General features: G+C 43.8%; 1 protein-coding gene across 1 annotated transcript in view; it reads left to right on the top strand.

Moving 5' to 3' along the window:
* Positions 1–13854, top strand: part of BMP6 (bone morphogenetic protein 6) — a 152740-nt gene that overhangs the window by 123896 nt on the left and 14990 nt on the right. The window contains exons 3-4 of the mRNA XM_054017035.1: positions 5031–5179; positions 6853–7050. Of these exons, the coding sequence (XP_053873010.1) occupies positions 5031–5179; positions 6853–7050 (347 nt within the window). The remainder of the gene's footprint in view (positions 1–5030; positions 5180–6852; positions 7051–13854) is intronic.

Here is a 13854-nt window from a genome sequence, read left to right as displayed (position 1 = left end):
CAGTCAGCTTGCAGTGTAGTCTTGGGAAAAATCACTTCACCTCACTGCCCCAGTTTCCCCCATTTATTTACTTCCCCATAATAATACAAACCTATCACTTATACAGTGTTTTACGTGTTTAATGGGCTGCACAAACATTACTGAATTAACTACTTGCAGGAGTTTGAGTATTAAGTATGATTAAAATCTTGATTAAGTTCTCAGATATCACAGTGATGATGAGCACAGTGTAAATACAGAAAAGGAAAACTGCTTATGGATATAAAATACTAGGGACAATTTAACTAAGTGTTAAGAAATGGTTCATTATGGTGTTGGAACTTCACTTCTATATACTGAATTAAAAAGTCCTCTTTTAGGACTTGCAGGAGACTACATAGTATCCTTGAAATGAAGAGAAGTTTGTGCGTGGATTAGTGATAGCATCAGATTCTGTCTGTCTTGAGTCTGTCTTATCAGGTCATAGGTAGCTTGCTCAGACCACCTCTTGCCCATTTCTGACTCTCCACTAACAGTCTTTCTCTTTCGCTCCCCTCCAGTCTTCTCTGCCTGGTCCATGTCCCCTATCCATTCCTACCTTTCTGCTGCTCCTAAATGCAAAAAGTATGATACAGTTTTTAATAATATGGTCACAAACTACTTTTTTCCACAGGACCCCTACCTCATTCACGGCACAGGATGGACGGTGCTCACTGAATGGCTCGCTATTGAATATTTTGTTTTATCCTCATTGTTCAATGTGTGGCCCAAGGCTTTACTCCTGGCACACTATTCAAAGCCCTGGTCTGAAGACCGAATTAATATTTCTCATCGGCTTTTTTTATAGCACTCCTCATGATAGAATCTGAGTGTTTCACCAAACCTTAATCAATCTTCACAACCCCAATTTTACAAATGAGGAACCGAGGCACCGACAGATTAAAGTAAAACATGTCCACTCATTTTGGGTTCCCAGTTTGAGATGGTTAAGGGCCTGACTTTTCTGCGTATTTAGCATTTTGCAGCCCTTCAGATATTCAGAACTGGGCTCAATTGACTTCTATTGCAGCTGTGAGTATTCAGCGCTTCCACAAAGTTTGGCACCCAGGAAATGAGGAAAACCTATTTAGTGGCCACCTGTGAAAAATTTGGCGTCAGTGACTATTCTGTGGCAGAGGTAGGGATAGAATCCTGTTCCCCAGGGCAGCTTTCAGCTGCCTTAACCATCAGACCTTCCTTTCTCTTCCTGCAATCCCCTGCCTCATTCACTACACACCTTCCAACTTCTTCCGTAAATGAGGCAAGGAGCTTACGGACAGCGGCCTCGTTTGCTACACAACCCAGATTAATTCCTGAGCAATCACCATGCATACACAGACAGGGACAAAATTAAGGCTGCGCAGGCAACTTCATTTTTGGCATTTCTTAAGTTTCAAGTGCTTGATTGTACAATCTTAACATTGGTGAGGTTTTTCAGTTTGCTTTTGCAAAAATGTAGAAAATTATTCATGGAGAACCATATTTATCCCCCTTCACCCTATGAGCTATCAGCAGGGTTAGAACCTTTAGATTTGCCACACAGACCTCTGCCATTTGAGTTTACAGAATAATTGGTGGTGGTAGTAGTAGGTTATTATTCTCTATGGGGGTCTGTGACCACAGGAGGATGATGAGACAGATGCACATTGTGCCAGTGGGTTTCACAGATATTTTCAGACCGCAGAGGAATGTTGAGACTTGGGAATCCTGGGCTTAATACTGGTTTCTCGAGGGGAATGTGCTGTAGTGGTTACAGACCCCTTTCTGTTCCCATCTTCCCCAAGCCTGACCACTCCAGCTTGTCCCTTTCTCAGTCCGTCTCACTCCTTACCCTTCTGCATTTCAGTTAGACTTTCTTCTCCATGCTGCCTGGATGCCAGCAGGGGAGCCTGAAAGCACAGGAGAGGCTGCTTGTAGTTTTGGGACCTGGATCCACAGTGGCCTTCAGCTGACAGGAGGAGCAATTGCAGGGAAAGTTCTGCTCTGCCGTGTAGCCATATGCCGGTGCATGCTCTGTTGCTCTGTGGGGATGGCATACAAACAGTCAGATTGCCATGTAGGAGCTATGTGGAGATGAAGCATCGTTGGTGCAGATGGACTCTGTGACGTTGTGCAGTCTATATGGCTTTATAAAAACATGATAATAAGTGAATATAATGTAACTGGGATAGTTTTATAAAGATTTGATAATAAGTGAATATAATGCATCTGGGATATGCTTCGTGCAAAAGGTCTCTTGTAAGGTATCATTACAAAGCTCATAATCTACTGAGTGTGATCATCCTATTTGTAGAAATGTACCACTCTTGTATCTAAAACTAGAAATACAAAACATAACTCTGAGGGCCTATTGTAATTATGTAATGTGTGGGCCATTAATGATGGTTTGGAATCTTGATGACTCCCATTAACCAGGACCATTGTCTGCAGATGGCTGTGTTTACCTGTTAGTCTTCCTGTATATGTGTGTGCTGGCAAGTGGGCAATGAAGTCTTGCAGTGACGTGATCATGTCACCTGAACTGGAATCCATCTTTAACCTGGTGCTTTTCCAGTGAGAGGAGTGGGGGGGGAAACCCAGAGGGACAAAGGGTTCCCGCCTTATGCAAAAGATATATACAGGGGTGGAAGAGAACAGAGTGAGAGAGGAGCCATCATGAAGAATCCCCTGGCTATCACCTGAGCTGGAACAAGAGCTGTACCAGGGGAAAGAATTGTGCCCAGGCCTGGAAGGTGTCCAGTCTGAGAAAAACTTACTGAAGCATCTCTGAGGGTGAGATTATCTGTATTTAGCTTTATTAGACATAGACTTGCACATTTTATTTTATTTTGCTTGGTGACTTACTTCGTTCTGTCTGTTACTATTTGGAACCACTTAAATCCTACTGTCTGTATTTAATAAAATCACTTTTTATTTAGTAATTTACTCAGAGTATGTATTAATACCTGGGGGAGCAAACAACTGTGCATCTCTCTCTATCAGTGTTATAGAGGGCGAACAATTTGAGTTTGCCCTGCATAAGCCTTATGCAGGGTAAAATGGATTTATCTGGGTTTAGACCCCATTGGGAGTTGGGCATCTGAGTGCTAAAGACAAGCACACTTCTGTAAGCTGTTTTCAGATAAACTTGCAGCTTTGGAGCAAGTGATTCAGACCCTGGGTCTGTGTTGGAGCAGACGGGAGTGTCTGGCTCAGCAAGACAGGGTGCTGGAGTCCTGAGGTGGCAGGGAAAACAGAAGCAGGGGTAGTCTTTGCACATTAGGTTGCAGCTCCCAAGGGGGTTTCTGTGTTCCAACCCATCACAGACTCTTCCAGAGAATTTAGCTGCTAAAGTCTGAGTCTTTACTGAACATGGACAAATTTTGGTAAATTTTCACAGGGAAAGCAAAAGGCACATCCTTACTTAGAGCAGGCCTCTGCCAAATTTCAAATCCCCACTCCAAAGTATGAAGTGTTAGGGCTTCTCTATGAAATGACTGGAAACATTTTTTAACATGAGGAAAACATTTTCTCCTAATTTTGTTCCTGGAAACAGCTAAACCATTTTTTTTTCCTGAAAATTAAAATGTCAGCACAAGTTGTTATTTTGATAAAGTTACAACAGCTGAAAACAGGCCTTATAGTGGTAAGTATCAGGCTACCTTAACTATAGGTGCTTCTACTAGTGTCACCTATAACATCTGTGGAATAATACTTCAATAGTTGGCTTCATAAACCGTACCAAGGAGAAGAGCTAGTGGAATAGTGGTGCTGGCTGGAAAATGGTGAGAATTTTTAGAGGAATTTTTTTTTTTTTTTTGGTACAATTTAAAAAATTGACTCAGGCCTATTGAATAATCTGTAAACCTATTTGGGTGGAAGTAATGTGTCAGTTATTTAGGGTTTGGGGGTTAGAGGAAGGCAGGCTGAAGCATGTTAGGGAGGAGGAGGGCAGAGATGGTTTACAGGAAGAAGATTGAAGAGGGAAGTTCAGAGGAGAGACAGAGTGCAGGGACTGAGAGGACCCACTTGCACCTGTGTAGCCCACTTCAGAGGGTGCCAGGGACCAATCTGGAAGATTTATTAAGACTCTGGGCTGATTCAGCAGTTAATCCCTCTATAGTTGTTGTGCTCCAGGGTACACAGCATGCCTGGTGAAGCCCAAATCTTGCAACCATAGAGTTTTTCCAAAGCATACAGCAGCTAACTAGCCCGACCACTTGCTGCTACTGGAGGTGAAGGTCACAGAATTTCCCCTGAAACACTTTTCCCATTGGAAGGGAAGATGCAAAGACTCCTGTGGGAAAGGCTGCTGAGTCAACCACAGAGTGTGGTTACTAGCAGAGGGAGGAGCAAAGCCTTTCCACTATAAAAAGTAGCTGCACTAAGAGCCCCAATATACTGACACGCTTATTTTTCCATGTGTGATCTCATGTAAACCAAACTACTGGGCAATATGACATAGCATTTGGCCAAAAATAAAATGTAACTCAAACAAAACTTTTTCTGTAATTAATCTTTGATGGGAAAAGGGGGACAGGTAGCCTGTTTTCTTACTTTCCTTATGCTCTTATTAATTGTAATGTGTTTTTGCAAAAGAAATAGTGAGAGGATTGGTGTCAGAGATCCAAATTAATGTTGCAATATTGGCTCATCATACATAAGAATTGTAGCCCTTTACATAAATAGGGATACATATTAGGAAACAGAGAGACATGGTAATAACTTTTGGCCACTGTACAATCTAGATTCTCTGTACATTCAGGCCTCACTGGGGTAAGGCTTAAAATGCAGTTACCAACACACAATCCTAAGTATTAGCATTTCTGTAGCTGGCATGGGTTCCACAAGCCTAGAAAACAGCTACATTTTTGTAACATTTTGAACTTTATGTGCAGAAGCACATGCCTTTTCATGGTGAAATTATAGTAACAAATGAGCAATATTTTAATTTCGACTCTTCCCACTACTGTGATAGTGGAAGCACGTGGGGAAATCTGGAACCCCCCTCATGTTCCTGTTCTCTTTTGCAGAGATTCTGATCTGTTTTTGCTGGATACCAGAGCAGTGTGGGCCTCAGAAGAAGGTTGGCTGGAGTTTGACATCACTGCCACCAGTAACATGTGGGTGATGAACCCTCAGCACAACATGGGGCTCCAGCTGAGTGTGGTGACCAGGGATGGTAAGTTACAGACCAACTTACTTGATTCATCTGGCAGGTGATTGTCTTTGTTAATTGTTTATAGCCATCAGCCCTAAGGTGATGGTCTAGGTAATGTATCCAAGTGTACAACTGTGATGTGATAGACTAGGCAATGCTTTCAAATGCACAGATTGAAGGCTACTTACTGTCTGTCTGTCTGGTCTTCTATGTATCTCTCTAAAATACTTTGAGTTCTTTCTGTTGTATGTATTACATATGTCGATCCTGTCATAGTTAGCGCAGAGAAATGCCACTTTCCCCATACACAAGTGGCCTAGTTTGCAGATGCTCTCCATTTCTGACGCTCCCATTGACCTCCGCACCTCTGAAAATCCAGCCAAATAAGTTTTATTCTTTTATTTTTTCAAACTGATGGAAACATTTTCCAGTGTAACTTTTTTTTAAAAAAGAGGTCCACATTTAAGATGTGCAATGGCTTTAAAACTGATGCTAGATTTGCTGCAATTGTTGTTTCTGCCACCTCAGAATCCCTCCTACTACTGAGCTAGCCTTAAAAACATCAGAGGTTAAAGCACATCTATCATTGACTCCAGTGAAGCCAGGGTTTCACCCACTGCCTTCAGTCTATCAGTTGCTGATAAAAGCATTGCCTCCAGAAAGAAGCAGCAGCAGAATTTTCACTAACATGAATGAAAAGCACTAACGCTTGTGATCCACATTACAAATCCTAATTAAGCCTTGCAATAGTGCTGTGGGGTACGGCAGTATTATGGTAATCAGTTTACAGATGGAGAAACTGATGCACAGATGCAGAGTGTCCAGCATGACATGGAGTGTCAGTAGCACAACTGGGGATAGAACCCATGAGTTTGTCTCCCAGTGTAGTACTCTAACCATGAGATGCAATTTATCAGATTCCACTTGTGGGAATGGCTTTGCGGACTGTGGGACTGAGAGCTGCAGAAGAAATAGTAATGTTTACAATCCATGGCAACTTTGAAAGATGGATAAAGGGAGGTTGGTGGTGGGAAGGTGGAAGAAAAGGATGGAAGATGGGGGAAGGAGGAGATGTAGGAGAATGTAAGACTGGAATGACAACATGGAGTGGTGTGGAATCATGTCTGCCTTCCACTTTTTTCCGTTTTCTTCATCCTATTTTGAGTTCCTCCATAAAACTCAAGCAAGAGATCAGAGACTGTCCTGTGTCTGTTTTGCCAAAAGAAATGTGGGATGCTAGTGTCCACCTATCTGTATGAGCTACTGATATGATGCTATGCCCAAACTCTAAGCTCTTTAAGGGAAAGGTATCCAGCCTTTTTTCCCTCAAAATTTCCCAGGGTTTTCTCCTTAATGTCTCTATTCTTGGTGGCTCAGAAGTGTCATCACTAATTTTACAACAGATTTAGGCATTTAATTATATATGTATAATATACCAATGCCTATACACAGCGTTAGAGATGCTATAAGAATTCAAAACGTCCTTGCTCTGGAGAGCTCACAGTCCAAGTTAGAGAATGTCATGAAGAAGACAACAGGCTATGGTGGAGGGGATAAAGGAGGAGAGAGAACTGAAAAGAAGGGGAAAGGGAATGCTACTTGTGGGAGAGCGTCTGTGTTGCTAGCAAAAACTATTCAAGACTGTGTTGATTTTTTAACACACCTTTTTTATTTTTGTTTTGTTCCATTTGAAGGTCTCAATGTAAACCCTAGAGCAGCAGGCCTGATAGGCCGAAATGGCCCTTACGACAAGCAGCCTTTCATGGTGGCCTTTTTCAAAGTGAGTGAGGTTCATGTTCGGACCACTAGGTCAGCCACAAGCAGGCGCAGGCAGCAGAATCGAAACCGCTCCACTCAGTCTCAAGATGTTTCCAGGGTATCTAGTGTTACAGGTAATTTTTGCAACATCTCTTTTCTCTGGAGATCAGACATCTTTTCTCTTCTAAGATCTTCCATTTGCTTTGATATGTGAAAAAGCACAAAAGGGGCATAGCCAAAATAAAATGAAATAAGCACAGAGGAGCAGGCTACATTTACAAGAGCCTGAGAGAAGAATGTTCATGTAACATTTGCTTTTACTAGGGACTTCCTAAGTCCATGGGTGAAATCCTGGCCTCATTTAAATCAGTGCCATTGATTTCAATGAGGCCACGATTTCATCTCCGATCCTTTGGACCAGTGATCTGCTGCAGAGTAACATTTGCCTAGAAGTATGCTGCTGGCATGAAATATCAGGTATTAAACATCTCTAAGTACTGAAACACTACCATTTACACCACTCCATGCGTGTATTTTTAGTCCAGGTCTGACTAAGAAGCGATGATGGATTCTCTTCTTTAATTCAGAAAAAGCACAGTAGTGTAGTGCAGTTTTTACCCTAAGAATCACATTATTAGGCTAGACTTCAAGGCAATATGCTGCTAGGTTTCTCAGTGTGAAAGTGAGTTGTGCACATGGAAGGATGGGGTGTGCCTTTTAAACTCTTGTTAGAGCTGCTCGATGATACAAAGGGAGAGCTAACAGATTTAAATTTGATCTCAGGCATCTTATCACCAGTGTTGACTTTTTATTTTTAAAGTTTTGCAATATATCCCCATCTTTCCATCAGTTAATGGTATTTTGTTCATTTAAAAAAAGTCTAGCTTGAACATCATAGCGCACACATGCAGTCTTGCCTACCTCTTAACTGGCATGAGTTGTAAGCCACATAGGAATGGTTGAAAAACGGGCTTAAGAGAAAAGCATTTGCTGTCTCATTAAAACTGGTTGGAAAATTCTGAAATTTGGATGAAAATTGAGGAAATATCTTTTGTTTTCCAACCAGCTCTGCATCGTATCATAAAGCTGAAAGTCCTTCCTTTTTAGGATATATTTATGGTGAATGTACTGAGCATCTCTTTTGCTCCCTGATCAAACTGTAGCATTTCTGGAGCAATTGAGATTGATTATTTTGCTTATACTGCCCCCTTCTTTCACAGTAAACTCCTTAGCTTTTTTTTTTTTACTGTACTCCAAAATAAACTCACAATAGATTCATTTATCTTCAGAAAAAACTGTGAAACTTAGTGAATGTTATTGAAACTTAACTAATGTCAGTCAGTGGGCTCCTTGGAGACAACAGTGCACACACGATAGTGATTTAGAAACGTCCATGTACTCCCTGTTTTGCTGTAACAGCTAGACTGGGTTTTGAATTTGTGCTTAAAATGTAATTCATAGATAGTGGAGTTTAAGACCAGAAGGGACCATTAGGTCATCTACTCCTGAATATCACAGGCCATTACATTTTAGCCAGTTATCCTGTATTGAGCCCAGTAACTTGCGGCCAGTTGCTAGGAAGAACCCACATGTTACATTAACTTTTAGAATCCTAAAAGCGTGTACTAAAAGGTGACCTGCAATAGGGTTGTAACCATTATCATTAATGACAATTAGGCTATCCATCAGCATGTGCGGGAGCTCTGATTGGCTTCTTTCCCCTATGCTTCCACTTCAGCCAATCAGACAGGGATTTCCTCATAGACTAGGTATTTTCTTTGCAGGCTGGTAGGAGAATTGGGAAGTCTGTAGGTTATGGGGGAACCCATTGGTTTGCAGCTGCATTGTTTGAGGGAGGGCATTGCAAATCCCTTGCCTGCTTCTGCCTTCCTTAAGGTCAAAGGCCAGTTTCCTTCTTAAAGAGCAACCCCCACCCATCCCAGACTATAAGCATCCCCATGTAATAACCTACCCTGCCAATTCCAGTTACTTAAATAAAAGCAATGTTTATGTTACACAGATAATGAGAGAAATCCTAAACAAAGCCTAATCACTGTGAAAAGCTGAGCTAACATGATTGAAAGTTTACTTACAGGAATACAGGTTAGGTACAATGAAAGCTTTATATCAGAAGGTGAGAACGTTTTCAGCCAGCTGCCTCCAGCCCATCTGATGTTAGTGCTATGGAGGGTGTGTGTGTGTGTGTGTGTGTGTGTGTGTGTGTGTGTGTGTGTGAGAGAGAGAATCCAAGAATTCTCTCTCCGGGGTCACTCGCTCAAGAGTGCATTAACATATTGGCGTTTCATCAGCCCTGATAATCACAACTTGCTTACATACTGTGCTTTAGCTTCCACCATGCAGGGCTGTAAGGCTGTATCCCCTTTAAGAAGCCACATCCAATCCCACAGGTATAATCATTGGACTTGGCTCCATTGGAACCAGCTTTAGTTCCTCAGTGACTGTTTGCAAAAGTATGTGTCATGCTTGTTCACTAGGTTACCCTTGTGATCAATTTGCCCCCAGTAATGTAAGTAAGCACATCTTATTCATACAGATTTTAAAAGCAGTAGGCTCAGCCATTTAGCACAAAGTGTATAATTAATATATTCAGATAGAGCCAGGTTTTTCATTCCCTCTCAATGATGATGTGAGGGCTGTTAATGTTTGTACAGCACATTTGAAATGTTAAGTGCAGCGTCTCATTCTAGAATTGGAAATTGGCTGATATTTCATGCTGATGACATTTGAGGCAGAAAAGACTCCACTTTCACTTCCATTAACTCTGCCGAGCTGGCTGACAAAAACAAGCTTTTACTACTTTAAAATCAGAAGATGCGATTCAAAGCCCCAGAGGGAGCAGATATATTGGGCAAAAGGGGGATGTTTTTACATAATCGCTTTTCTGACTATAACCACTCAGATTATAAAATGACAAAAGGGAAAAAATAACTAGTCATTTTGTGGTTTCAAATGCTTTTTTGAGCACTTTAGCTCAAGCCAACTTTAATTTAAAACCTGGGGTTTGGCAGACTAGTAGTCAACAAGGTAATGTTGAACCTTTGTGGATTTTCAAAAAAAGGGAAAAATTAAAACTGAGATGTTGGTTGGCTTATTTGAAAAAGAAAGAGAGAAATTCTTTCTAGTGTAGTACTGTTAGTCTATTGTTCCTCATCCACGGTTGATTTAATAGCCTGTGTTAAGATGATAGAATCTAATGACTACCCAGGGAGTGCTTTATGGTTTGGTCCATGATTAATAGTGAAAGGTTTAAAAGCTATGGTTTAAAAAAAAAAAATCTTTGCAATCGTGCCCCTGCACTTTTCTCATGTATTGACATGCAATGAGATTGGGAGAACTCCCATGGGTACAGAAGGAGAATGTAGCCCTGGATGTCACCCTAAGTGCGATAGCAAACTTTGAGGGTTACCATCCCAGCCGGTTAAACTCTAATGGCTCTCAACAGTATTGAACCTCATGTAATTTCAGACTTTTATTCTTCTTCTGCAAACTCTGTTACATGGATCTTTTTTTAAAGGCTTGTGAGGAGACTAGAATAGGTAGTTCACCAAACTAAGGCCCCTGGTTCAGCAAGGTACTACCTACATGTCTAACTTTAAGCAGGTCTTAATGACGTAAGTAGATGACCAGTCCCATTGAAGTCACTAGGATGACTCACCTGCTTAAAGTTAGGCATGTGTTTTGAGCACCTTGCTGAACTAGGTCTAAATTGTTAAAGAAAAGATGATGGTGTAAATGGACCAAAGTTCAGGAGACTTCAGAGCCAAGGCTTCCTCTCCACCCTGTGCTCTCCTGCTATCCTGAGATCTCCTAGCATTATGGAGCCTCCGATGTAAAGCACTGTCACATCTGGACGTAATGGTGAGTTCATGTCACTAGGCTAGTTCCTTCGAGTCCATTTCCAGGGTAATGTATTATCTTTGGGGTTGCTTTCTTCCTCTTGTGATTCTCTTCTCATTCTCCCCTTTGGTTTCTCTGCTTCCCCGCACCCTCTTACTGCAACTTCTGATCAGTGTTTAAAACGGCAGCTGAGAAGTTGCTAGGCCTGGTGAAGTTGATACATTCAACAACTTAGTCTTAACATGTTTGGTTTGGTGTCTTTATAGTGGATTGCACCTTTTCCCGTACTTACCACCACTACTGGCAAGGAGCTTGTCAGTTTCAATCAGAGTGCATAATAATTTTGTCACATGCAGCTCAATCCTCGAGGCCCCAGTCCTGCAACTGATAGTTCATGATGTGCACGGTTGTGTTGGCACTGAGCCCTATTGAAATCAGTGGGGGTCCATGCAGGCACAGCAGTCTGCTCCTGTACTATCAAATACAGGATTGGGGCCTTCATGTGCTTTCTCTGATGTTCATATGTTGTTCAGGACTCAGTACCCAGGTGATGGGTATGGTATAAGAACCTAAAGAAAAGGGTGTTTTTTCCCTCCAAGAATGTTAGTTCCTCTGTATTATAAACATGTTATGACCTATAAAGCAGAACTGAATTTATGGGGAGAAGGTACTAATGTACAGAGATGAGTATTTGCTTTGACATGAGATCCTCCAACAATCTGTGCTTTGGGCCAAACACTATCCTTTTGCAGAAGAGAGGATGCACTGGCAGGGGTAGGGGGGAGGGTTGAGGAAAAGACGGTTACTCACCGTTGTAACTGTTGTTCTTCGAGATGTGTTGCTCATATCCATTCCATTAGGTGTGTGCGCGCCGCGTGCACGATCGTCGGAAGATTTTCTACCCTAGCAACACCGGCGGGTCGGCTGTGGAGCCCCCTAGAGTGGCACCTTCATGGCGCTGAATATATACCCCAGCCGACCCGGCGCCCCCTCAGTTCCTTCTTGCCGGCTACTCCGACAGTGGGGACGAGGGGCGGGTTTGGAATGGATATGAGCAACACATCTCGAAGAACAACAGTTACAACGGTGAGTAACCGTCTTTTCTTCTTCGAGTGCTTGCTCATATCCATTCCATTAGGTGACTCCCAAGCCCAACTTAGGTGGTGGGGTCGGAGTGAGACATTGCTGTGTGCAAAACCGCTGACCCGAATGCAGCATCGTCTCTGGACTGCTGCACTAGTGCATAGTGAGCTGTAAACGTGTGGACTGATGACCAAACCGCCGCTCTACAAATGTCCTGTATCGGAACATGTGCCAGGAAAGCAGTCGAGGAGGCTTGGGCCCTCGTGGAGTGAGCGGTGAGGTGCGGTGCTGAGACGCCTGCCAGGTCATAGCAAGTCCGGATGCAAGACGTAATCCAGGAGGATGGGCGTTGTGAGGAGACCGGTGAGCCTTTCATTCGGTCGGCCACTGCAACGAAGAGTTGCGTCGTCTTTCTAAAGTGCTTTGTGCGGTCAATATAGAAGGCCAGGGCCCTTCGTACGTCCAGGGAATGCAAACGTTGATCCTGGCGAGTGGCATGTGGTTTGGGATAAAAGACCGGGAGAAATATGTCCTGGTTGATATGAAATGGAGAAACCACTTTAGGGAGAAAGGCAGGATGTGGACGAAGCTGCACTTTATCCTTATGGAAAACTGTATAAGGGGGCTCGGATGTAAACGCCCTGAGTTCAGAAACGCGCCTTGCTGAGGTAATGGCTACGAGGAAGGCTGTCTTCCAGGATAGATACAAAAGTGAACAGGTGGCTAGTGGTTCAAATGGAGGACCTGTGAGTCTGGAGAGAACCAGATTAAGGTCCCACGTCGGGACGGGCTGACGCTGTTGTGGGTACGTCCGGTCTAAGCCCTTGAGGAATCTAACGACCATCGGGTTAGAGAATACCGAGGACGCGAATTCCCCTGGGTGAAAGGCTGATATAGCAGCCAGGTGAACTTTGACTGAAGATATCGCCAACCCTTGCTGTTTTAGGGAGAGGAGATATTCCAAAATGAGGGGAATAGGTGCCTGCAACGGGGGCGTGGCTCGTTGTTCGCACCAACATGAGAACCGTTTCCACTTGGCCAGGTACGTGGTCCGTGTTGAGGGCTTCCTACTGCTCAGCAGAATCTGTTGGACAGAGTGCGAGCATTGCCGCTCTGCGTGGGTGAACCATGGAGCAGCCACGCTGTGAGGTGGAGTGATTGCAGGTCGGGGTGACGCAGCCGACCGTGGTCCTGAGAAATGAGATCCGGACATAATGGAAGCGGGATCGGTGTTTGAACCGAGAGTTCCAACAGTGTGGTGTACCAATGTTGTCTCGGCCACGCTGGAGCGATCAGAATTACCTGTGCCTGGTCTCTGCGCAATTTTAACAGTACCTTGTGGACCAGAGGAAACGGAGGGAAGGCATAAAACAGGTGGTCTTTCCAGGGAAGGAGAAACGCATCCGAGAGGGAGCCCGGAGCTCGACCTTGTAGGGAGCAGAACACGTGGCACTTCCTGTTGTCTCGAGATGCAAACAGGTCTATCTGGGGAAACCCCCACCTCCGGAAGATGGAATGTATGATGTCCGGACGGATAGACCACTCGTGTGTCTGGAAGGACCTGCTGAGTCGGTCCACTAGAGTGTTCTGGACTCCAGGGAGGAACGATGCCGTGAGATGGATTGAGTGGGCGATGCAGAAGTCCCACAGGCGAATGGCCTCTTGGCATAGAACTGACGAACGTGCTCCTCCTTGCTTGTTGATGTAAAACATGGCCGTGGTGTTGTCGATGAGAACTAACACACAACGGCCACGTAGTTGATTGAGAAATGCCTGGCACGCCAGGCGCACCGCCATCAGCTCCCGAACATTGATGTGCAGGGCTAACTGGGGTGCAGTCCACAGGCCCTGGGTATGGTGTTCGTTGAGATGGGCGCCCCAACCCAGAGATGAAGCGTCTGTGACCAGATGCAGAGAGGGTTGTGGGGCGTGAAATGGCATCCCTTCGCAGACCACATTGTGATCTAGCCACCAGGTGAGGGAGGTCAGGACCGAGT

The sequence above is a fragment of the Malaclemys terrapin genome, chromosome 2, assembly GCF_027887155.1.
Source record: "Malaclemys terrapin pileata isolate rMalTer1 chromosome 2, rMalTer1.hap1, whole genome shotgun sequence".
In the NCBI taxonomy this organism is placed as follows: domain Eukaryota; kingdom Metazoa; phylum Chordata; order Testudines; family Emydidae; genus Malaclemys; species Malaclemys terrapin.
The sequence above is the reverse complement of the archived record's forward strand: the minus strand, read 5'-3'. Positions and strand labels throughout refer to the sequence as shown.